The sequence below is a fragment of the Oncorhynchus tshawytscha genome, linkage group LG12 (assembly GCF_018296145.1).
Source record: "Oncorhynchus tshawytscha isolate Ot180627B linkage group LG12, Otsh_v2.0, whole genome shotgun sequence".
In the NCBI taxonomy this organism is placed as follows: domain Eukaryota; kingdom Metazoa; phylum Chordata; class Actinopteri; order Salmoniformes; family Salmonidae; genus Oncorhynchus; species Oncorhynchus tshawytscha.
Genome location: NC_056440.1, coordinates 51712869 through 51739250, shown reverse-complemented (window position 1 = coordinate 51739250; position 26382 = coordinate 51712869). Strand labels below are relative to the sequence as shown.

At 42.5% G+C, this 26382-nt stretch overlaps 1 protein-coding gene across 1 annotated transcript in view; it reads left to right on the top strand.

Moving 5' to 3' along the window:
- Positions 1-5662: 5662 nt before the first annotated feature.
- The window catches only part of LOC112263455 (lactoylglutathione lyase), a 29640-nt gene continuing 8920 nt past the window's right edge, over positions 5663-26382 (top strand). The window contains exons 1-3 of the mRNA XM_024439704.2: positions 5663-6005; positions 24185-24267; positions 24770-24910. Of these exons, the coding sequence (XP_024295472.1) occupies positions 5937-6005; positions 24185-24267; positions 24770-24910 (293 nt within the window). The 5' untranslated portion in view covers positions 5663-5936. The remainder of the gene's footprint in view (positions 6006-24184; positions 24268-24769; positions 24911-26382) is intronic.

Below are 26382 nucleotides of genomic sequence, written 5' to 3'. Positions count from 1 at the left end.
CTCTGAAATCTATCAGTGCCTATCACAAGGTAAGCCACACAACCCCTATTTATAACCATCATGGCTGTGTCAAGAATATCACTGTGTTTATGAGGTAGTAATGATGAGATTTTGTGTTGACAGGTGAATTCTCTGGTGTGTTGCTGGGAGACAGGGGGTATGGCTGCCAGCCTTTTCTCCTGACACCTTTCACAGACCCCCAGGAAGCACCGCAGGCCTACAACCATGCCCATGCCAGGACCAGGGCCAGAGTTGAAATGACCTTTGGCCTCCTGAAGGCACGCTTTCACTGCCTTCACAAATTAAGGGTCAGCCCTGTTAGGGCATGTGATATTACTGTGGCTTGTGCTGTCCTCCACAATGTGGCCTGCCTGAGGAAGGAGAGGGCCCCCAGAGTGCCACCAGCCATGGACTGGGACAATCTGGCAATCTTCCCTGATGACGACAGTGGTCAGCTGCTGAGGGACCAATATGTGTTGAATTATTTTAGTTAGTATGTGTGCTTTCAATTTTGGTTAAATATGTCCTGCGGTGGCAGAGGAATTTGTTTTTTGGGTTCGTTTTTGACGAATTTGGCCTCTTATGATGTTTGTGCGGTATACTGTGTGTAATACAAGGCTGCAGGGAGGCTACTGCATCCATTCATTTGTCTGTTCAGTTGATGTGTATGGATTTGTCCTGCATTTATTTTAGTGTGCAGACATGCAGGGTGTGTTATATACAGACCTTTGAATGTGTATGTATCATTTTGTATAATATGCTTGGATTCTGTGCTTTCCATCTTGTAGAGTCACTGTGACTTCAGTTTCGAAAGGAGCTGATGGTTTACCTGCTTTGTTTTGTCCTTATTCAATAAAGGAACATAATGTTACACATTGTTTTTATATTCATATGGAATGTGTATTTGTTTATATGACAGAGTACTAGGGCCACACTGAAGAAAAAGGATAAAGTCATAAATTTATGAGGCTGGTTCTTTCTGCAGAAAAGCTACATATTGTTTTTACAGTTTTGATACTTATGACAATGTGATACTTAATATTCTGGCACATCAGCATGTCTTTGTTTATGAAACCATACTGAAGTACAATTTCACGAAATGCCCCACATCTGTCATTTTAACAACTGTCCTCCTTTAAAACAACTGGTTACAATATTATGACTTGTGTTTTTTTCCCTCTGTGGCCCTAATATTCTATCATTTTATATATAGCCTTATAGTCTATGGGAAACTGTAAATTATCTAATGATAGCAACATCTAAAAATCATTTTTTATCCAAAATCATTGAAATTAATGATCACAAACATTTAAATAATAGTGGGTCTAGTTATATGTGATAACAATGTATAGTGAGCAGTGAAATAACTATTGGTTTCCATTTGTGGTGACTGCTGACTGACATTAGGGATGAGATTAAATAGATCCTGAATTTAGCCTGGTCTGGAGCAGGCTAGCTCCACAGAATAAATCTCCATGGTAATTTATACCATAACATATCCTCCTGCCCCCTATCCATCTTTAGTGCAACCGGATTACGGATCAATTGAGCCAGGATCACCAAGATATCCTGGCTTAATCCCTTATCCTAGTTTTGTGCAACAGGCCCCTGGATGGCATTGAACCCAGATTGGAACAGAGGGAAGCTCCAGAGGAGACGGAACTTTCTTGAGTAGGGCAAGGCATTAGTACGACCTCAAATCCAGAGTAGGCAACATATCCCAAGGACAACAGTTTATGCAGCCATCGGGAGGAGGATTCAGACTGATGCTGGTGCCCCATCCACCCGACCCACAGAACCAACAACTCCAATACTGGAAGTGTCAGTGATGTTGTTGCATGTGTATATGTCTGACTCTCCTACCTTGGCCTGAGAAATACTGCACCAAACAGCTTTGTTTAATGTGAAAATATATGACTGATTTCTTGATTTATCTTAGATTAATTCGGACGATTTTGAGGAAGTGTATACTGGCTATGTTGTTGCTTCAGCATCTCAAGAGGGACAAACGGTAATAATGCAGTAAAAAAAGGAAGCATGCGAGGCACAGACGTTCGCTTCGGCAAGCTGAGTTGTGCTAAGAGCAACAGAACAAAGTATGCGGTCGCCTTTATGATCAGCGGTGCTTAGCGGAGCCTCCTGAATAGATTTATAGGCATTGGTTAATTTTGTTGAAGCAAAGATCAATTGTTTTACTATGCCTTATAGCACATGTAACATATTGCTGATAAGAAGGCTGAGTCTTTTTGAGCTTACCAGTGATTTTGACTCTGTTCGAGTGACATTGGCTGTGGGTGGAATATACAGTAGAATGATAAAGAACTGACCGAAATCTTAAGGAGCTCCACATCTGATGAGCAGTGTGATCTGCTCCACGCTTTCTCGAAATAAATGCAAAACCCGCCTCTGTGCTTTTCCCCATTGCTCGCATAGACTCTGTCAAGCCTGTATGGTGTACCGAATGTCCAAACTAAGCTCGGAATCAAGGACCATCTCATCTAACCATGTTTGAGAAAGTAAGACAGATAAGGCTGGCCTCTCGGTATGCCCATTGGAACATAACGTTGGCATGTAGTGCATCCATTTTATCACAGAGAGATCTTTGTTTGTAAAGAAGTATTCATACAAAGAGCTATGTTTTAAGTGAAATATTAGCTTTTGTCTGAAGCGGAAAAAGACAGGAAATTGTAAAGCTATTTTTACATATGCACTAACAAGGGTTTTCAGCATAAACAGCTTGACTACTGCTCGAGTATAGTAGCTCTATTGATCTACTGTACTTTAACAACAGATGTACTCACATTGGATGGGTTCATTAGGATTCAAACCTTCTCTCAAATAGCCTAATACGTACTCTTAGAGTAGGTTTACCCCATTAATGTACCTGGCAATGTAAACATGATTTTTCATGTAAGACATCATCCCATTTCACTCATTTAAATCTAGAGGTTTTCCCGGACACAGATTAAGCCTAGTCTAGGACTAAAAAGCAAGATAGGTGGAAAATCACCAGCCATAATTATTTCTAGTCCAGGACTAGGTGTAATCTGTGTCCTCAAAACCGCTCGTAATCCTTCATTTGACCTAGCCTAATAAATAAACCGACAAAGTAGTTGACAGCTTTTAACATATTTTGAAACTATACCTGGTTTATATTCCTGTTATAAAGAATGGAGTAATGCAAACTTAGATTTTGGTTTATGATAGGGTAAGACATAACTTATAGTATTTAAAGCACAGATACACAGGTTCAAAAGTGGTGTGGCAAACTTTCTACGTGTCTTTTCTGGGGCCGGCAGTTTTTCCTGATCTCATGACCTTGTCAGGTAAACCTTTGGTTCCTATTTATAAGCTATGACTGGTTCCAAAGCTAACTTTTTCTCTCACTGGCACGACCAGGCCAGCTGGCCAAAAATCTACTGGCCAAACAGCAATTCTACTGGCCAGGACATGGTGTAGTTTTTAATGCAATGGGGTCATGCAGGGCCTATAGGTTGGCATGCTTTCTCTCTATTTGCAATAGGCTATATTAATAATAAATAAATACAAATAATTTGGTGGGTTCTTATGTTTGTCCACCCCCAAATATTTACTTCTTCAACTCAATTGTTTGTAAACAATGTAATTTTTTGTAATTGGCATGCTGACTGCAGGAATCTCCACCAGCTGTTGCTGGAGAATTTACGGTTAATTTCACTACCATAAGCCGCCTCCAATGTTGTTTTAGAGAATTTGGCAATACATCCAACCTTATAACCGGCCTTATAACTGCAGACCACGTGTAACCACGCCAGCCCAGGACCTCCACATCCAGTTTCTTCACCTGCAGGATCGTCTGAGATCAGCCACCAGGACAGCTTATGAAACTGTGGGTTTGCACAACCAAAGCATTAATGCGTGCTTGTCGTCTTCACCAGGATTTTGACCTGACTGCAGTTCGGCGTTGTAACCAACTTCAGTGGGCAAATGCTCCCCTTCGATGGCCACTGGCACGCTGGATAAGTGTGCTCTTCCCGGATGAATCCCGGTTTCAACTGTACTGTGCATCATGTGGGCAAGCGGTTTGCTTATGTCAACGTTGTGAACCATGGTGTTGGTGGGGTTATGGTATGGGCCGGCATAAGCTACGGACAACGAACACAATTGCATTTTATCGATAGCAATTGAAACGCACAAAGATACCGTGACAAGATCCTAAGGCCCATTATCGTGCCATTCTTCCACCGCCATCACCTCATGTTTCAGCATGATAATGCACAGCCCCATGTCACAAGGATCTCTACACAATTTATGGAAGCTGAAAAAGTCCCAGTTCTTCCATGGCCTGCATACTCACCAGACATGTCACCCATTGAGCACATGTTGGATGCTCTGGACTGATGTGAACAACAGCGTGTTCCAGTTCCCACCAATATACAGCAACTTCGCACAGCTATTGAAGGAGTGGGACAACATTCCACAGGCCACAATCAACAGCCTGATCAACTCTATGTGAAGGAGATGTTGCATTGCATGAGGCAAATGGTGGTCACACCAGATACTGACTGGTTTTCTGATCCACGCCCCTACCCTTGTTTTTAATGGTATCTGTGACCAACAGATATATCTGTATTCCCAGTCGTGAAATCCATAGATTAGGGCCTAATTGATTTATTTTGGCAGATTTCCTTATATGAACTGTAACTCAGTAAAATCTTTGAAATTGTTGCATGTTGTGTTTATTTTTGTTCAGTGTATGTAAATGCATTGTTTATACATTCTGTCTGTATATTCTGTATTTTATGTTTATTGTGTACATTCTGTTAATTGTGTATATTCTATTTATTGTTGCAGCAACATTTGACCATGTAACATTCCTGGTACATGCAAATGTACTTGGTGAATAAAGGTGTTCATGATTCTAAATATTATTTCCATTATACCCATTTTCACCAGATTTTACCTTTGACCATCGAAAATGCCCTTAAAAATCTAAATTTAACTGACAGCAGATCAATTATGGATGACAGCCTGTAACAAAAATAAATTCAAGCACTCCTTTCAGGCTGGTCTACTATTATACTGGGTTATATTTGTAAATAATTTCACTTGTGCATGCACTAGACTAGTAGGCTAAATGGTATTTAGTTGTACTCTGCCTTCATCTTGTGGCAACATTAATAAACTAACTTCCAGCTGTCTTCATTACTCCATATATCACGGAAAAGTTACTGTAAATTAATAAAAGGTTTGAATTATTTTATGAGCCGTGATAATATAGCAAAGTACAAATTAAACACACATTTGCATTTCTATTGAACTGCGGTGCTTTGAATTTCTGTACAGTCGTACATAATACGACGTAGCCAAAGATATATATAACTAACCCAAGATAGTTCATCTGTGTAGTTTACAGTGGGAGCAAATGAAGCAGAGTGGGCAGAACAAGCAAGGACGTGGCCAAAGCCATGCACGAGGTAGAGATCCTATTGGCGAGTTTTAGCATATATTTGCATATTTCTGTAAGTGAACGCCTCTTCTGAAGTGCGCGTGTGCACAAACTCAATTCGACCTTGCACTCTTTCTAAACAACACCATTTTAAAATACTTTGGCATAGCGTTTGTCTATAAAACGTAGTCCACTGTGTTCGTAACATATTATAGTTATGGGAACATAAACATGTATTGAGATCAGATGTTTCTTCGATGAGAGAATTTGCAGAATGTCGGCCCAGTTTCACTTAGTTCCATCCTCTTCTCTCACTCCCATATATGGTGGTGAGAACACGTTCTGAACCGTTGCTTAGCTGTTTGGCCCTGACTGACGTAGCTAGACGCTCCCAGTCGAGACGTTTTTGGAGGGGCTCTTTACTTCTTCACTTCAGTGGCCGTGCCTTGCTGCTCACCAACAATCTAGCACTCCTCGGTCTTCTTCTAGAGGTAGATATCCAAGCAAAATGACCGACCAAGGCTTATCAGACGAGGCCGCGGCAGCAGCGTGCAAAGATGGAAACCCACTTACGAAGGTGAGTAGCTATATCTAGCAGTCCACTCTTGAATTCTGTCCAAGTGGAACTCGCAATACTAAAGTTAGGCACATTGGCCGGTTACGCAGTTTCATAGCTTTTACAGCTGGGCTCATGCGCAGGTGAACGTCGTCTGCCAGATGCAACGTTTGCAAAAGTGAAATAGCTTTTGCTGTTTGCGTCTTATTTATAGACTTAGTGCATTCTACTGATACACCGTCCGCAGTGCTACTAACTATGAAACTCTATACTTCGAAGTGACATTTGGACTTTGTAGGGATACATCCGACCATGTTTGTTGTGCCTATGCTAGCACTGATAGTGTATGCAACTGCAAAACAGGAACTCGGTGTACATTTTTTGCCCACTCTTCTATAGAAATTGACACACACTTTTATAGGCTTTACATTGACTTACTTTACTCCATTTCTGTTATGTAATGATGCCGTATTGGTATTGTTTATTTGCCAGTCAGAGTCTGTGATAAGCAAGTCCGTGTTGAGCGCTTGTGTAGGCCAGAGCGTCCCTGTATTACTGATACTTGACTGTATATCATGCTATTAAAAACTCACATCTACGGTGTTTAGTCGCAACAGTTTTTTAATAAGAACTTAAATGTTTCGTTCTCGTACACCTTTCCGGACATTAAGAAACGACGTGCTACCTTTTTGTAGCATTTCTATGTTCTATAACACCAGATCGGTTGCTCAGCAACAACACAGCTGCTTGCACCACGCTGCCAGTCGTAAGAATTGTATGCGAACAAGCCTAGGCTATTGTGTGTGTATATAGCTTACTGTGGTCAATCAATACATGCAAACAGGTATTTTGATTAGCTAGCTAATGTTACCTAGCTAACGTTAGCGTGCTTGGACAAAGTCCAGCAGCTAGCCTCTGACTGTAACTAGCTAAAACCAGTCAGCTGAAAGCTAACCTAGCTAGCTAACGAACGGGCAAGTACGTTAAAGGTAGCTACCCAATGAATGTGTTTTTTTTGCTTATCTAGCTAAGGTAAAGTTATACCAGTCGGATGAGAGCTGAAATATGCTAGATCCCGGCCCAGGCGGCATCCCTAGACGTGTCCTCAGAGCATGCGCAGACCAGCTGTCTGGAGTGTTTCCTGACATTTTCCGTCTCTCCCTATCCCTGCCTGCTGTACCCATTTGCTTCAATATGTCCACCGTTGTTCCTGTACCCAAGAAAGCGAAGGTAACTGAATTAAATGACTATCGCCCCATAGGACTAATTTCTGTCATTATCATGATGTGCTTTTGAGGCTCCACCTTATCTGACACCCTAGACCCACTGCAATTTGCATACCGCCCCAATAGACCCACAGATGATGCCATCACACTGCCCTATCCCATCTGGACAAGAGGAATACCAATGTAAGAATGCTTTCCATTGACTACAGCTCATCAACCCCGTCCTGTGCAACTGGGTCCTGGACTTCCTGACGGGCTGCTCCCAGGTGTTGAAGGTAGGAAACAACACCTCCACTTCGCCAATCCTCAATGCAGGGGCCCCTCAAGGGTGCGTGCTCAGCCCCCTCCTGTACTCCCTGTTCACCCATGACTGCGTGGCCACACATGCCTCCAACTCAATCAAGTTTGCAGACAACACAACAGTAGGCCTGATTACCAACAATTACGAGACAGTATACAGGGAGGAGGTGAGGGCCCTGGGTGAGTGGTACCAGGAAAACTCAACAAAACGAAGGAGCTGATCGTGGACTTCAGGAAACCGCAGAGGGAGCACGCCCCTATCCACATCGACGGGGCCGCAGTGGAGAAGGTGAAAGCTTCAAGTTCCTTGGCGTACACATTATTGATGTTCTGAAATGGCCCGCACAGGCAGTGTGGCAAAGAAGGTGCACCGGTGCCACTTCAACCTCAGGAGACTGAAGATATTGGGCTTGGCCCCTAAAACCCTCACAATTTTACAGATCCACAATTGAGAGCATCCTGTTGGGCTGTATCACCACCTGGTACGGCAACTGCACTGCCTGAAACCTGCAGAGCTCTCCAGAGGGTGGTGTGGTGTGGTCTGCACAACACCTCACTGGGGGCAACCTACCTGCCCTCCAGGACACATACAGCACCCGATGTCACAGGAAGGTCAAAAAGATCATCAAGGACCACAACCACCCGAGCCACGGCCTGTTCACCCCGCTATCGTTCAGAAGCCAAGGTCAGTACAGGTGCATGAAAGCTGGGACAGAAGCTGTTTTCTAACTCAAGGCCGGCTTCCACACGGTTACGCAACCCTGCATCTTAGTGGCTGCTGCCCTATAAACAGAGACTTGGAATCACTGGCCACTTTAATAATGTTTACATACTGCTTTATTAATCTCATATGCATTGTATTTGAGCAATGTTGGAGTGGCATTTACTGAAACTAATATTTATATTTTTCTTCCAGTCTTTTACTTACATTTTTGTGTTGTAAATTGTTAGATACTAATGCACTGTTGAAGCTAGGAACACAAGCATTTTGCTACACCCGCTATAAATACGCACACAGTTGAAGTCGGAAGTTTACATACACCTTAGCCAAATACATTTAAACTCAGTTTTTCACAATTCCCGACATTTAATCCAAGTAAAAATTCCCTGTCTTAGGTCAGGTCTTATTTTAAGAATGTGAAATGTCAGAATAATAGTAGAGAGTGATTTATTTAATCTTTTATGTCTTTCATCACATTCCCAGTGGGTCAGAAGTTTACATACACTCAATTAGTATTTGGTAGCATTGCCTTTAAATTGTTTAACTTGGGTCAAACGTTTTGGGTAGCCTTCCACAAGCTTCCCACAATAAGTTGGGTGAATTTTTGGCCCATTCCTCCTGACAGCTGGTGTAACTGAGTCAGGTTTGTAGGCCTATTTGCTCGCACATGCTTTTTAGTTCTACCCACACATTTTCTATAGGATTGAGGTTAGGGCTTTTGTGCTTGGGGTCATTGTCCATTTGGAAGACCCATTTGCGACCAAGCTTTAACTTCCTGACTGATGTCTTGAGATGTTGCTTCAATATATCCACATTTTCACATTTTCATGGCAGTTTCGGAGCAGTGGCTTCTTCCTTGCTGAGTGGCTTTTCAGTTTATGTTGATTTAGGACTCGTTTTACTGTGGATATAGATACTTTTGTGCCTGTTTCCTCCAGTGTCTTCACAAGGTCCTTTGTTGTTTTTCTGGGATTTATTTGCACTTTTCGCACCACAGTACGTTCATCTCTAGGAGACAACGCGTCTCCTTCCTGGGCGGTATGACGGCTGCGTGATCCCATGGTGTTTATACTTGCATACTATTGTTTGTACAGATGAACGTGGTACCTTCAGGTATTTGGCAATTGCTCCCAAGAATGAACCAGACTTGTGGAGGTCTTCAATGTTTTTTTTGAGGTCTTGGCTGATTTCTTTTGATTTTCCCATGATGTCAAGCAAAGAGGCACTGAGTTTGAAGGTAGGCCTTGAAATACATTCACAGGTACACCTCCAATTGACTCAAATTGTAGAATAATAGTGAAGGCATCAACTATGAAATAGCACACATGGAATCATGGAGTAACTTTTAAAAAGTTGTTCAACAAATCAAAATGTTTTGGTTTCTTCCAAGTAGCCATCCTTTTCCTTGATGACAGTGTTGCACTCTCTCAAGCAGCTTCACCTGGAATGCTTTTCCAACAGTATTGAAGGAGTTCCCACATATGCTGAGCACTTGTTGGCTGCTTTTCCTTCACTCTGCGGTCTGATTCATCCCAAACCATCTCAATTGGGTTGAGGTCGGCGGATTGTGGAGGCCAGGTCATCTGATGCAGCACTCCATCATTTTCCTTCTTGGTAAAATAGGCCTTACACAGCCTGGAGGTGTGTTGGGTCATTGTCTTGTTGAAAAACAAATGATAGTCCCACTAAGCCTAAACCAGATGGGATGGTGTATTGCTGCAGAATGTTGTTGCAGCCCTGCCTTGAAATCTGAAAAAAATCACAGACCGTGTCACCAGCAAAGGATCCCCACACCATAACACCACCTCCTCCTTGCGTTATGGTGGGAAAAACGCATGCAGTGATCATCTGTTCACCCACTCCACGTCTTGCAAAGACACGGCTGTTGGAACCAAAAATCTCACATTTGGACTCATCAGACCAAGGGACAGATATCCACTGGTATAATGTCCATTGCTCATGTTTCTTGGCCCAAGCAAGTCTCTCCTTATTGTTGTCCTTTTGTGGTGGTTTCTTTTCAGCAATTGGACCATGAAGGCCTGATTCACGCATTCTCCTCTGAACAGTTGATGTTGAGATGTGTCCATGATGCATTTATTTGGGTTGCAATCTGAGGTGCACCAGAGGTACCTCTGGGTCTTCCATTCCTGTGGCTGTCCTCATGACAGCCAGTATCATCATAGCGTTTTTGCGAATGCACTTTTTCAGTATTGACTGACCTTCATGTCTTTAAAGTAATGATGGACTGTTTCTCTTTGCTTATTTGAGCTGTTCTTGCCATAATTTGGACTTAGCCCTATTTGGTTAAAGACTGTCTTCTGTGTACCACCCCTACCTTGTCACAACACAACAGATTAGCTCAAACACATTAAGAAGGATAGAAATTCCACAAATGCACTTTAAACAAGGGACACCTGTTCATTGAAATGCATTCCAGGTGTCTACCTCCATGAAGCTGGTTGAGAGAATGCCAAGAGTGCAAAGCTGTCATCAAGGCAAATGGTAGCTACTTTGAAGAATCTCCAATATAAAATATTTAGATTTTTTATTTTTTTTGGTTACTTATTTGGTTGTCTTCACTATTCTACAATGTAGTAAAAATATAGAAAAACCCTTGAATGAGTAGGTGTTCTAAAACTTGACCGTGGGTATATGTATAATTTCCATTTTAACTTAATGATTTCTACCCATTTTGATTTATAAACTAGGCTCAGAAGGGATTTATTTTAACTGTAGTTCTCGATCAGAACCCAAAATACAAGCTTGGTTAACTCTGATGTTAATAAAAAAAAATAATAATAATTCTCAAAACATGGTTAAAAGGATAATTTTCATACCATGGATGGTCAGTCCTTGCATTAACTCTGTCTATAGATTTTAGTGGTTACATTTCTCCAGCCCTATCCCAGCTTTTTACCCGAACAGGGCTGGGAAAGCACTTTATTGTTTCAATTGCTGATTGGTGCTTTAAGAGGGTGTTACTTTGTCAAGGTAACTTAAACAAAAAAACACCATACAATTTTTTTATATTTTTTTCAATTTTTTTATCTGAACAATTGTTCATTTTGCTGTAAATGGCTATTTTATGGTTGTAAGTGAGAATTAACTAACATATTTTGCGGTTCTGAGTAATTATTTCTTCAGTAAGGATTACTATACATGTATTCGTGACCTTGGCTATAGAAACTTGTTGATTGTATGATCAATATATTTATGGTGCTGCTAAATATTTCCAATAGATTTTTTTTATTTATTTCACCTTCATTTAACCAGGTAGGCTAGTTGAGAACAAGTTCTCATTTGCAACTGCGACCTGGCCAAGAAAGCATAGCAGTGTGAACAGACAACAGAGTTACACATGGAGTAAACAATTAACAAGTCAATAACACAGTAGAGAAAAAAAAGGGAGTCTATATACATTGTGTGCAAAACGCATGAGGAGGTAGGCGAATAATTACAATTTTGCAGATTAACACTGGAGTGATAAATGATCAGATGGTCATGTACAGGTAGAGATATTGGTGTGCAAAAGAGCAGAAAAGTAAATAAATATAAACAGTATGGGGATGAGGTAGGTAAAATTGGGTGGGCTATTTACAGATAGACTATGTACAGCTGCAGCGACCGGTTAGCTGCTCAGATGTTTGAAATTGGTGGGGGAGATAAGTCTCCAACTTCAGCGATTTTTGCAATTCGTTCCAGTCACAGGCAGCAGAGAACTGGAACGAAAGGCGGCCAAATGAGGTGTTGGCTTTAGGGATGATCAGTGAGATACACGTGCTACGGGTGGGTGTTGCCATCGTGACCAGTGAACTGAGATAAGGCGGAGCTTTACCTAGCATGGACTTGTAGATGACCTGGAGCCAGTGGGTCTGGTGACGTATATGTAGCGAGGGCCAGCCGACTAGAGCATATAAGTCGCAGTGGTGGGTGGCATAAGGTGCTTTAGTGACAAAATGGATGGCACTGTGATAAACTGCATCCAGTTTGCTGAGTAGAGTGTTGGAAGCAATTTTGTAGATGACATCGCCGAAGTCGAGGATCGGTAGGATGGTCAGTTTTACTATGGTAAGTTTGGCGGCGTGAGTGAAGGAGGCTTTGTTGCGGAATAGAAAGCGGACTCTTGATTTGATTTGATTTTCGATTGGAGATGTTTGATATGAGTCTGGAAGGAGAGTTTACAGTCTAGCCAGACACCTAGGTACTTATAGATGTCCACATATTCAAGGTCGGAACCATCCAGGGTGGTGATGCTAGTCAGGCGTGCGGGTGCAGGCAGCGAATGGTTGAAAAGCATGCATTTGGTTTTACTAGCGTTTAAGAGCAGTTGGAGGCCACGGAAGGAGTGTTGTATGGCATTGAAGCTCGTTTGGAGGTTAGATAGCACAGTGTCCAAGGACGGGCCGGAAGTATACAGAATGGTGTCGTCTGCGTAGAGGTGGATCAGGGAATCGCCCGCAGCAAGAGCAACATCATTGATATATACAGAGAAAAGAGTCGGCCCAAGAATTGAACCCTGTGGCGCCCCCATAGAGACTGCCAGAGGACTGGACAGCATGCCCTCCGATTTGACACACTGAATTCTGTCTGCAAAGTAGTTGGTGAACCAGGCAAGGCAGTCATCAGAAAAACCGAGGCTACTGAGTCTGCCGATAAGAATATGGTGATTGACAGAGTCGAAAGCCAAGGCCAGGTCGATGAAGACGGCTGCACAGTACTTAGTACCTTGAGCGTGGCTGAGGTGCACCCGTGACCGGCTCGGAAACCAGATTGCACAGCGGAGAAGGTACGGTGGGATTCGAGATGGTCAGTGACCTGTTTGTTGACTTGGCTTTTGAAGACCTTAGATAGGCAGGGCAGGATGGATATAGGTCTGTAACAGTTTGGGTCCAGGGTGTCTTCCCCCTTTGAAGAGGGGGATGACTGCGGCAGCTTTCCAATCCTTGGGGATCTCAGATGATATGAAAGAGAGGTTGAACAGGCTGGTAATAGGGGTTGCGACAATGGCGGCGGATAGTTTCAGAAATAGAGGGTCCAGATTGTGAAGCCCAGCTGATTTGTACGGGTCCAGGTTTTGCAGCTCTTTCAGAACATCTGCTATCTGGATTTGGGTAAAGGAGAACCTGGAGAGGCTTGGGCGAGTAGCTGCGTGGGGGGGGCGCGGAGCTGTTGGCCGAGGTTGGAGTCGCCGGGCGGAAGGCATGGCCAGCCGTTGAGAATTGCTTGTTGAAGTTTTTGATAATCATGGATTTATCGGTGGTGACCGTGTTACCTCAGTGCAGTGGGCAGCTGGGAGGAGGTGCTCTTGTTCTTCATGGACTTCAGTGTCCCAGAACTTTTTGGAGTTGGAGCTACAGGATGCAAATTTCTGCCTGAAGAAGCTGGCCTTAGCTTTCCTGACTGACTGCGTGTATTGGTTCCTGACTTCCCTGAACAGTTGCATATCGCGGGGACTATGCGATGCTATTGCAGTCCGTCACAGGAAGTTTTTGTGCTGGTCACGGGCAGTCAGGTCTGGAGTGAACCAAGGGCTATATCTGTTCTTAGTCCTGCATTTTTTGAATGGAGCATGCTTATCTAAAATGGTGAGGAAGTTACTTTTAAAGAATGACCAGGCATCCTCAACTGACGGGATGAGGTCAATGTCCTTCCAGGATACCCGGGCCAGGTCGATTAGAAAGGCCTACTCACAGAAGTGTTTTAGGGAGCGTTTGACAGTGATGAGGGGTGGTCGTTTGACTGCGAATTCGTAGCGGATACAGGCAATGAGGCAGTGATCGCTGAGATCCTGGTTGAAGACAGCGGAGGTGTATTTGGAGGCCCAGTTGGTCAGGATGACGTCTATTAGGGTGCCCTTGTTTACAGATTTAGGGTTGTACCTGGTGGGTTCCTTGATGATTTGTGAGATTGAGGGCATCTAGCTTAGATTGTAGGACTGCCTGGGTGTTAAGCATATCCCAGTTTAGGTCACCTAACAGAACAAACTCTGAAGCTAGATGGGGGGCGATCAATTCACAAATGGTGTCCAGGGCACAACTGGGAGCTGAGGGGGGTCGGTAGCAGGCGGCAACAGTGAGAGACTTATTTCTGGAGAGAGTAATTTTCAAAATTAGTAGTTTGAACTGTTTGGGTATGGACCTGGAAAGTATGACATTACTTTGCAGGCTATCTCTGCAGTAGACTGCAACTCCTCCCCCTTTGGCAGTTCTATCTTGACGGAGAATGTTATAGTTGAGTATGGAAATCTCAGAATTTTTGGTGGCCTTCCTGAGCCAGGATTCAGACACGGCAAGGACATCAGGGTTGGCAGAGTGTGCTAGAGCAGTGAGTAAAACAAACTTAGGGAGGAGGCTTCTGATGTTGACATGCATGAAACCAAGGCTTTTTCGATCACAGAAGTCAACAAATGAGGGTGCCTGGGGACATGCAGGGCCTGGGTTTACCTCCACATCACCCGCGGAACAGAGGAGGAGTAGTATGAGGGTGCGGCTAAAGGCTATCAAAACTGGTCGCCTAGAGCGTTGGGGACAGAGACTAAAAGAAGCAGATTTCTGGGCATGGTAGAATATATTCAGGGCATAATGCGCAGACAGGGGTATGGTGGGGTGCGGGTACAGCGGAGGTAAGCCCATGGCAGTATAAGACCACAAATGAAATGTATGAAGGTTACTCATCCCTGGAAGCACCCCCTAATTTTAACAGGTTACTATAATGATTGACATAGTAATAACAAACAATCTTGAACATTAATGCAGTAACCTATGGTCCAGGATAAACACATTTCCTATTGTGTTCAATGCCAAATCAACCAGCATCGAGCCACTGCCTTGTCGCACAAGTAACGTAAACTCGCCCCATTCCGTACAAATGTGCGGAACCACAACATTCAAACGAGGCTACAAAGAAAACTACTGGTACTGTAGCGACTGCGTTGACGTCAAAATCGGGGGTGTGAACTGTTTATATTCAAGTGTTGATCGACATGCTAATGGCTCTATAGTACTGGAGAAAAGTTCAAAACTGACCCTCCATTACATCTTGACGTGTCATGTCGTAACGTACAGCACGCACAAAGCAACTATTTCTGTCTTACAATCTCTTTCCACCAGGTGTAGCACCTCTATCATCCTTTAAAAACAAGAAATGGACAGTGACTGGGGTAAGGGGGGGGGTGTGTACCTAGTCATTTTTGCGTCATTGCATGGATCATCATTCTCAAAGCTGCTGTTCACAAACCTTCAAATAGGTATGTAATGACACATTATATAAACTCTTTATAGTGTTTTTACATTTTAGAGGCGATAAGTTGGACAGATCGAGTGAAAAAAAGCAATTTTCCCACACATCTCTCCTTCTCACTATCACGCATTAGTTTAGCTTCCCCACCCAACATTTTAAAAAAGACCCGACGGGGCTCATTTTCTGCTTGAATTATGCAGAAACAGGCAGCGTTTAGGTCATGTAATTGATTATGTTGGAAAGGGGAGAAATTGTGCTTTACAATGGTATTGACATTAAAGTTGATCTGGAATTATTACGTATTTGGGGCGCTAGAATAAGGGCAATTGTACGGACCAAGGCGATGTACGAGTTTACGTTTGCTAACTCAACTAGCTCCGCCAAAAGTTTGGTGTCGGCAGCAGCGAGCACTCTGCCTTCTCACGCAAGCGGGGGCATGTTGAGGTAAATTTACTAACTGCGAGGGTTCCATGATATAATTTTTTTGCGGGCTGTGTAAGATGCACTCGTCTTTTCTGAGGCTGTTTACTCGCACTGGCATAAGATGTATTAAGATTTTATAATGCATGGATACTCTGGTTGAGGTTAGATCATCTGAGTGGTGATTATTTGGATGGGATTCAATACCTGCTATAGTTATTTTTTGCTCTCCCAAAATCAACACAGGCCTAAAATAAATAAATGTATAAATAAAACTGAAGTAATGTGTGACCATTTTATAAAATCATGGGGCAGTCTGACATAAAATAGCATGCAACCAATCATATTGCTGCTTGTAGCCTAAAATTATGCTTTGAGGTCTTATGCTGACATCTATTGGAAATATTTAGCAATTAAAGGTTAATTCACATCAAGACATTGGCGAGGAAGCTGAGAAATAAAGTATTTTTCTTATTAATTTCTGAGATCAGTCTCAAGTGCCCTACCTTACTCGGTCATACCCAGTTCAAACCACAGTTGAAAAATAATATGCGTGTCTTGTTTATGAAGTATTCTGCCTTTGCAACAATAAATATCCTAAAATAACTAGTAAAAAAAAACAGTAAATTGCTTAGGTTTTGATTTTTTTTAAAGTAAATGCAATTTAGTACTATAATGGCTTTTACGAATGTAATACTACTAAAATAGTTTCTAAAGGTGTTCTAGGCTACCCTACCATAGAATTAATGCTAAATAGGTGATACTTAGGGTATCTGTCTAGTACTTTGTGACACCTGCTGATGTAAAAAGGGCTTTATAAATAAATGTGACTGTCTCTAAGGCAAACCGTATGGGTTTATAGCTCTTTCGCCTCCCAGAGGCGTTCTTTTGGTACTACATACCTAATTAGCGACACTTGCTTGGCTCATAATCTGAGGTAGCACCTGTGTCAGATCTACAAATCAATGAGCTTGCCCTATCCATTTGGTTTCCAGCTCAGTGAACCTGCGCAACATTCACTCAATTCGATGCCTACGAACAAACAGATTTTATAAACATATCAAATTACCCAGCAGGCATTTAGACACCAAATAATTTAAAACATTTATTCTGGCTGTTTTTAAATCGGCCACAATTTGAAAAGGAGGACAGGGACATGCTTTTTGTCTAGGTTTTACAATTTTTCTGCAGAAAAAAAAATGGTTAAGCATGACCAGAAAATCTTTAACGTTTGATGGCTATGCGCCAGCCATCGCTAGCACTGTGGGTCACCACGACGTGTTCCCAAGAGAACACCAAGTAGCTGTAACTTTGTTAACATTGTAGTCTTACCTCAGGTAACTTACTATTAACTCGGGCAGGTCTAATTGCCAGCAATAGCGAAGCTGGTATTGTGGCACAGAACAATGGGCTTGGAATAGAATGTTCGGCAGGTGAGTTTGTGCCAAGGTGCTCAATAGAACTGTTAGGAGCTGGCAGGGTACGAAAAATGCCCTAAAGTAAAGACTGTTTTTTTTTTTTTTTGCGACTACATCAAAATTACAGAAAGCATCTGGGACATGGTAATATTATGAAACTGGGCTCCATGGCAGATGCAATTTAAAAAATAAAATAAAAAGTTAATCAGAAACTCTTAAAATGTGTGCAGCATACTATATTTAGCCAAATAAGGTTTCTCATATTAAGGCTGAAGCCGTGTGTAAACTGCTGATCTAGACACTTGCCTGTAATCGGAGCACAAACAAATATGCACAAATAAGCTGTGCTAGCAAGCTAGGCATTGTTTGCTAACGTGTATGCACCACAATATATTATAACCAAAGTTTGATGGTTTTAAACTTAGACTAGCTAACTGCCATGTTGCTCACGTTCATTTGCATTGCACAGACCAAGCTACGGTAAGATGAGGTAGCCAGATTTCAGACAGGACAAACACTGCAGGTAGCTACGCTACATTTCCTCAACTAAGAACCAAGACCACACAAACCATAGCCGAGAGAACAAATTGTAAGGTGTTCTGAACCCCATACAGTAAATGGTTGAACCCCAAACACACATTGTAAACAGAACCTCAGTTGTGCATGCTAGCATCAACTCACCAGACTGACAGCATCGCTGTTTCAGAAATGTGTAGAATAAATTCCAGCTCCAACAAACTCTTTCCTGCATTCTTGTCATTATTATCCAAATTTGAAACTGATCAAACTGTACTGACTGATCAACCGTGTCAAGTTACTTTTAAAGTGTGTTCACAGAAAATTTGAAGTCGCCATGCACAAGTAAAATGTAGTCGGCTGCACATGGTGCACCAGGGTAAAACATCAGAATCATTGCTTGCAGGACATGCTGTTTGCCAGCCTGGTCTCACACTCAAGATGTGTAAAGTGTCTAGCAACCATGAGATTTGAGTGTTCAAATCGCATCATGGACAACTTTAACATTTGAGCTAAATACCAACTTTGAAACTACTTACTACTTTTATTGCAACTACATACTACTTTGCAAATACTTAGCATGTTAGCTAACCCTTCCCCCAACCCTTTAACATAACTTCTAACCTAAACCCTAGCCTAGCTAACATTAGCGTTGGCCACAAATTGAAATTTGTATCGTATGCATTGGAAATGTATAACATATTGTGCAAATTGTAACATAGGGGAGAAATGGATGATGGACATCCACATTTAATATATATCATACCAAATGAAGTATTTTGGTTTACATTGGATTTACGTACAGAAGGATATGAGATCAGGTTGCAGCAGTGTGAGGTCAAAAGGAAATGAGATGTTTGACCATTCTTTATTTAATAGTTTAGACAGCCCACTCCCAACACACATTTATTAAAATATATTAGGTGACTCTTAAAGTCTTTGGGTTTGAAGTGGCAGTGAGTGTGATGGTGCATCTCACTAGAGACCAGCTTTCAAGGCCTTGATACATTGGATATTTTTTAGGCAATGTTGCTGGCAACGGAGTGGGATATGAGACATTTGAGCAATTAGCACATGGACATGAATAATAGATTTCATACGAATCATATGTTAACTACATTTTCCCATTTATTTACTCCTCTCCTATAGCTTCTTGTTGCCTGTTGACTGCCACATCTGTACTGGAATTTCTTAGTTTATAGACAAGCAACAGAGGTGTTGCCGCTGCCCTGGGCATCCACTCAATCTACTGCCAGGCAAGTCAATGGCAATGCAGACAAAAGGATAACTAGAGTTAGAAAATGTTTTACTTCAAAATTATAAGCTAGGAAGTGTAAATGGTATTCATCAAGATGGCAAGCTTGTTAAATCATACAAAAAATAATCCAATCCAGAACTAAATGTACAATCTACATGGCTAGCAGAATAACAGATCTTATAGCCTTTAGCCATACCCTCATCCTACTCCCCTGTTCCTCTGGTGATGTAGAGATTAACCCAGGCCCTGTGTGCCCCCAGGCGCTCTCATTTGATGACTTCTGCAACCGTAAAAACCTTGGGTTCATGCATGTTAACGTCAGAAGCCTCCTCCCTAAGTTTGCTTTATTCACTGCTTTAACACACTCTGCCAACCCTGATGTCCTAGCCATGTCTGAATCCTAGCTTAGGAAGGCCCCCAAAAATTATGAATTTTCCATCCCCAATTACATTTTCCATCAAGACCGAACTGCTGAAGGGGGCAGAATTGCAATCTACTGTGGAGAGAGCCTGCAGAGTTCTTTCATACTATCTAGGTCTGTGCCCAAACAATTTGAGCTTCTACTTTTAAAAATCCATCTCTCCAGAAATAACTATTGACTTCATCCTGTCAAAGACTGGCTTTTCCATACACATTTGCATCCTGCAGCACTAATTCCAGAACGTTTTGGGACATTAAAGTCCATGGAGACTTTACAGTGCCCACTGCACTGAGACTAAGAAACACTGTCACCACTGATAAATCCACGATAAGCGAGCATTTCAATAAGCAATTCTCTACGGCTGGACATGCTTTCCACCTGGCCCCCCCGCTTCTCCTTCACCCAAATCCAGACATCTGATGTTCTGAAAGAGCTGCAAGATCTGGATCCCTACAAATCAGCTGGGCTTGACAATCTGGACCCTCTCTTCCTAAAATTATCTGCCACTGTTGTAACCCCAATTACTCGTCTGTTCAACCTCTCCTACGTATCACCTGAGATTCCTAAAGATTGGAAAGCGGCCACGGTCATCCCCTTCACAGGGGGAGACTCTCTCTAGACCTAAACTGTTACAGACCTATAAAGCCAAGTCAACAAACAGATCACTGACCATTTCGAATCCCACAGTACCTTCTCCGCTATGCAATCTGGTTTCCGAGCTGGTCACGGGTGCACCTCAGCCACACTCAAGGTCCTAAACAACGACATAACCGCCATCGATAAGAGAGAGTACTGTGCAGTCGTCTTCATCGACCTGGCCTTGGCTTTGGACTCTGTCAATCACCGCGTTCTTATCGGCCGACTCAACTGCCTTGGTTTCTCAAATGACTGCCTCGCCTGGTTCACCAACTACTTCTCTGATGGAGTTCAGTGTGTCAAATCGGAAGGCCTGTTGTCCGGACCTCTGGCGGTCTCTATGGGGGTGCCACAGGGTTCAATTCTAGGGTTGACTCTTTTCTCTGTATATATCAATGATGTCGATCTTGCTCCGGGTGATTCTTTGATCCACCTCTACACAGACGACACCAATCTGTACACATCTGGCCCTTTGGACACTGTTAACAAACCTCCAAACGACCTTCAACGCCATACAACACTCCTTCTGTGGTCTCCAACTGCTCTTAAATGCTAGTGAAAAGAAATGCATGATCTTCAACCGATCGCTACCCGCCCTCCCGACTAGCATCACTACTCTGGATGGTTCTCACTTAGAATATGTGGCTAGACTGTAAACTCTCCTTCCAGACTCACATTTAAGCATCTCCAATCAAAAATAAAATCTAGAATCGGCTTCCTATTTCGCAACAAAGCCTCCTTCACTCATGCTGCCAAATTTACCCTGGTAAAACTGACTATCCTACCGACCCTTGACGTCGATGTCATTTACAAATTAGCCTCCCACACACTACTCAGCAATTTGGATGTAGTCTATTAGTGCCATCTGTTTTGTCACCAAAGTGCCATTATACTACCCACCATTGTGACCTGTATGCTCTCGTTGGCTGGTCCTCGCTACATATTCATTGCCAAACCCACTGGCTCCAGGTCATCTACAAGTCTTTGCTAGGTTTAGCTCCGCCTTATCTCAGCTCACTGGTCGTCATAGCAACACCCACCCATAGTACATGCTCCAGCAGGTACGTCTGAAGTTTACATATACATTTAAACTCAGTTTTCACAATTCCTGACATTTAATCCTAGTGAAAAATGTCCTGTTTTAGGTCAGTTAGGATCACCACCATACATTCATCTCTAGGAGACAGAATGCATCTCCTTCCTAAGCGGGATGCCGTCTGCGTGGTCCCATGGTGTTTACACTTGCACACTATTGTTTGTACAGATGAGCGTGGTACCTTCAGGCATTTGGAAATTGCTCCCAAGGATGAACCATACTTTTTTTCTGAGATCTTGTCTGATTTCTTTTGATTTTCCCATGATGTCAAGCAAAGAGGCAGTGAGTTTGAAGGTAGGCCTTGAAACACATCCACAGGTACAACTTCAATTGACTCAAATGATGTCAATTAGCCTATCAGAAGCTTCTAAAGCCATGACATAATTTTCAAGAATTTTCCAAGCTGTGCAGTCGACTTAGTGTATGTAAACTTCTGACATACTGGAATTGTGATACAGTGAAATTGTCTGTAAGCAATTTGTTGGAAAAATTACTTGTCATGCACAAAGTAAATGTCCTAACCGACTTGCCAAAACTATAGTTTGTTAACAAGACATTTGTGGAGTGGTTTAAAAACTAGTTTTAATGACTCCAACCTAAGTGTATGTAAACTTCCCGACTTCGACTTTATATTTCACTGGTCATCCCCAAAGCCAACTCCTCCTTTGGCTGTCTTTCCTTCCAGTTCTCTGCTGCCAATGACTGGAACAAATGGCAAAAATCACAGATGTTGGAGACATATCTGCCTCACCATCTTTAAGCTGCTCTGACAGCTGATGCTTACCGATCGCTACAGCTGTACACATCCCATCTGTAAATAGCCCATCCAACCAACTACCTACCTCATTCCTGTACTTTTTTCTGCTGTTTTGCACACTGGTATTTCTACTTGCACATCCTCATCTGCACATCTCACTCCAGTGTAAAATTGATCAATTGTAAGTACTTTGCCACTATTGGTCTATTTATTGCCTTTCATCCTTACTTAATTTGCACACACTGTATACATTTTTCTTTTGTGTTATTGACTGTATATTTGTTTATCCCATGTGTAACTCTGGTGTTCATCGCTTTGCTTTATCTTGGCCAGGTCGCAGTTGTAAATGAGAAGTTGTTCTCTACTGGCCTACCTGGTTAAATAAAGGTGCAAATATTTTTTTTATATAAATAACTGGGGAGTTGACTAATGCGCAACACCTGTTGAATATGGCAAGTGTTTGAAGGTTATCAAAAAACGGAATTAAATTGTTGCTAGCAGCACAGTTGGTCACTAACGTTCTGGATAACATGAAAACAGCCTAACTTTAGCCCGTTTGGGCTCTTGATTGCCTTCGTGAGGTCAGAACGCTCGCATCAACCCGACTCCTCGGCCAGAGTCCAGTGTGCGCTCTGAATTTCCGAACAGCACAGAGCGCACTCTGACACACTGGAGGCAATTTTAGGAACGCACCCTTTAAAGGCGCTACATGGTCATTTCGATATCTACATTGGCCATGCAACATTTGCGTTGTTTTGGCCTCTGCAGAAGTCAGGGCTATCTGGCTATGCCTCCGGAGGCTTCGCGATTGCGTCACACCATCCATACAGCGTCTCCAACCACATTTTCGGATCAAGCATGAATTGTCTCTTTATGCCAATTCAAATGCTCGAGGTACACATGGTACTTTTGTACACTATCAATACTTAAAATGTATGCTCTGTTCCAAATCTGAGTTCTCCCACCTGTTTTCATAATAATGCTGCCATTTATAAATGAGGCCATGTGCTCTTTTACTTGAGTTGGACAGCTGTGTACTACATTATTTAGGACAGTACTACATTATTTAGGACATTTTTGTAGCTCAAGTTCTTTATTCAAGGATTTAGAGCACCTATCCAATTTCAGATTTGTAAATAAGTCTTAATTGTACAGAAGTGTTTTACATTTATGACTATTTTACAGGTGTTTCTCAGCAGTTTAATTTTGAAGTGTTTGTACCAGGAGTTAACATTGCTCTTGATGATCCACAGCGGTATGCAGGCTTTTCTGCCCAGTGCTACCACACCTGATTCTACCACTCAGCTGTTCATCAAGACTTCAGCTCTTCAACGAGACCATCAATTAGGTGTGGTTAGATCTGGGCTTGAACAAAAAACCCTGTATAAACCTGTAGCTTGTCAAAAGCAATTGTGGCCATCCCTGAGTTGTATTTACAAAGTTGACTATATCTGATGAATGTACATGTGGTTGTACATTAAAAAGTTTTTTTTTTGTTCTAACTCAATTTTGTTTACAGGTAATGTACTACTAGTCATTTTCCCAGTGGAAAATCAGCTGTTAATATTAAATCAATACTAACTACATCATTTCTGACACCAGTTGTCATTATTGTTTAAGTTGACTTTTATTGCTGTATTATGTTGCATCATCACCAAGGTTTTCCAGCATTCAGCTTTGACCTACTACAGTAGCTGTGTTGGTATTGTACTTCAAACTATGTGTGGGCAGTTTGCTTAGGATTCAAACCTTCTCAAACAGCCCAATTCATAATCTTCAGAGTGATAAAGGCATTTACAGTGTCCTGTTGATAAAAGGATGGGGGGTTGCCTGAGCTGCAGACAGCTGTAATGGTCCTCTAATACAGGACGATTTAATGGCGCAGTGTACAAAACATTTTTATTTATTTAGGACAGTATGTCAAATCCTGCAAAGCACGACTGTCTCGGAATGTACAGCGTGAGACTCCCATTACTGTTACGAAACATAATGATTAATCTTAGATCATTGTAGTTAGGAGTATGTTTGCTCCGAAACATGTCGGCAAGCATGAACGATTATTGAAGGAAATCAAGTTGCCACCGCGAATTTACAGGTGTACCTGTTTTTCAATGCTCACTTCTTTTTGAGGTAAAACATAAGTGCTAGAATTAAGAATAATTCTTAGAATTGGGAATTCTGTGGTGTTCCAGGATTTCATGATGCAGCAGACCATGCTGAGGGTGAAGGATCCAGTGAAATCCCTGGATTTCTATACCAGGATCATGGGAATGACGTGAGTGCCAACCGTTGCCCCACCATTGGATCACGAAATACAGTACCTCTACTCTTTCAAATAAAACTTTGACTAGATTAATTTCATGACAGTTTTAACCAAAGTGAATAGATTTAGGATGAGCAGTAATAGAAATAGGACGAGCTGGAGGCACTTATTTACTAACTTGACAGTTACTTAGTAAAATGCTACAATAAGCTAGCTTTGGTACCTGACTGGTTCTGCACTTCTTGGAATGAAGATGACAAGTTGGCTAAAGTATTAAACAAATGGCATAACCCTGAAATCAGCCTGAACTCTGCTCAACACGTGGCACACGTATTGAGCGCAGCTGTCAGGATGGTTCATGAGACTATCGACTGGCAATAAGCAAATGGGAAAACACTACAATCCTCCTGACGCGTCAATAGAGCAGATACTTTGTCATTTTTCAATATGTGGTGCTGTTTCTCCCCTCATGCAGTCATACAACATGGGTAATTTCATTGTCCCTTCCCTCCAGGTTACTCCAAAAGTTTGACTTCCCCTCCATGCACTTCTCCCTTTACTTCCTGGGTTACGAGGACAAGAAGGAGATCCCTGCTGATGTGAAAGAAAGAACGGCCTGGACCTTCTCCAGACGAGCCACCATTGAGCTCACACAGTAAGGCCGCTTTGGATTTTGGGCGATAGGCAAAAGCGCTCCTCACTATTCACAAGAGGCCTGGGCATGATCAGAAGGTCTACTCTTACTCCAGTCCTAGAGATATCCTTGAAATGGTTTTTAGTGTGGGCGTGGTGTGAATAATCAGAGGAGCCAGGGGGGCTCAACTCCCCTGAAGGAGACGTTGGCTCCCCTAAATGCAACAAAAGTAAAACTGGGGGATCTTCTAAATAATTCCAATTGAACCATTCTCTAATTTGTTTAAAATGCAGTGGTAAATATGAAAATTAACGAACACCCCCACCTCTCTGTCATGGTTTAAACCATTTTATTTGTGGCGGCGGTGTCCATGCAGATACATTTTTTTGCCTTGGCTGAGATTTTCCTTTGTACTTCCTTTTTTTCGCAATTTTTGTTTTGACATGCGTCCTCGATTTTAAAAAAATAAATAAACTGCATTAGATGTACAGTGCATTCGGAAAGTATTCGTACCCCTTGACTTTTTCCACATTTTGTTACGTTACAGCCTTATATTAAAATGAAGTACATTTTCCCCTCGCTCTACACAATACCCCATAATGACAAAGCAAAAACTGGTCAAAATCTGAAATAATCACATTTACAGATGTATTCAGACTATTTACTCAGTACTTTGTTGAAGCACCTTTTGACAGCAATTACAGCTAGAGTCTTCTTTGGTATGACGCTACAAGCTTGGCACACCTGCATTTGGGGAGTTTCTCCCATTCTTCTCTGCAGATCCCCTCAAGCTCTGTCAGGTTGGATGGGGAGCGTCGCTGCACAGCTATTTTCAGGTCTCCACAGATGTTTGATTGGGTTCAAGTCCGGGCTCTGGCTGGGTCACTCGAACATTTAGAGACTCATCCCGAAGCCACTCCTGCCTTGTCTTGACTGTGTGCTTAGGGTCATTGTGTTGTTGGAAGGTGAACCTTCTCCCCAGTCTGAGGTTATGCGCACTCTCTATGAGCAGAATTTCATCAAGGATCTCTGCACTTTGCTTAGTTTCTTTTTCCCTCGATCCTGACACGTCACCCAGTCCCTGCCGCTGAAAAACAACCCCACAACATGTTGCCACCACCATGCTTTACCGTAGGGTTGTTGCCAGGTTTCCTCCAGACGTGACGCTTGGAATTCAGGTCAAAGAGTTCAATCTTGGTTTCGTCAGACCAGAGAATCCCTTTAGGCCCTTTAGGTGCCTTTTGGCAAACTCCAAGCAGGCTGTCATGCCTTTCTTAATTGAGAAGTGGCTTCCATCTGGCCACTCTACCATAAAGGCCTGAGATGCAGACATTAGTTGTCCTTCTGGGAAGTTCTCTCATCTCCACAGTGGAACTCTAGAGCTCTGTCAGTGACCATCTGGTTCTTGGTCACCTCCCTGACCAAGGCCCTTCTTCCCTGATTGCTCAGTTTGGCCGGGCGGCCAGCTATAGGAAGAGTCTTGTTGGTTCCAA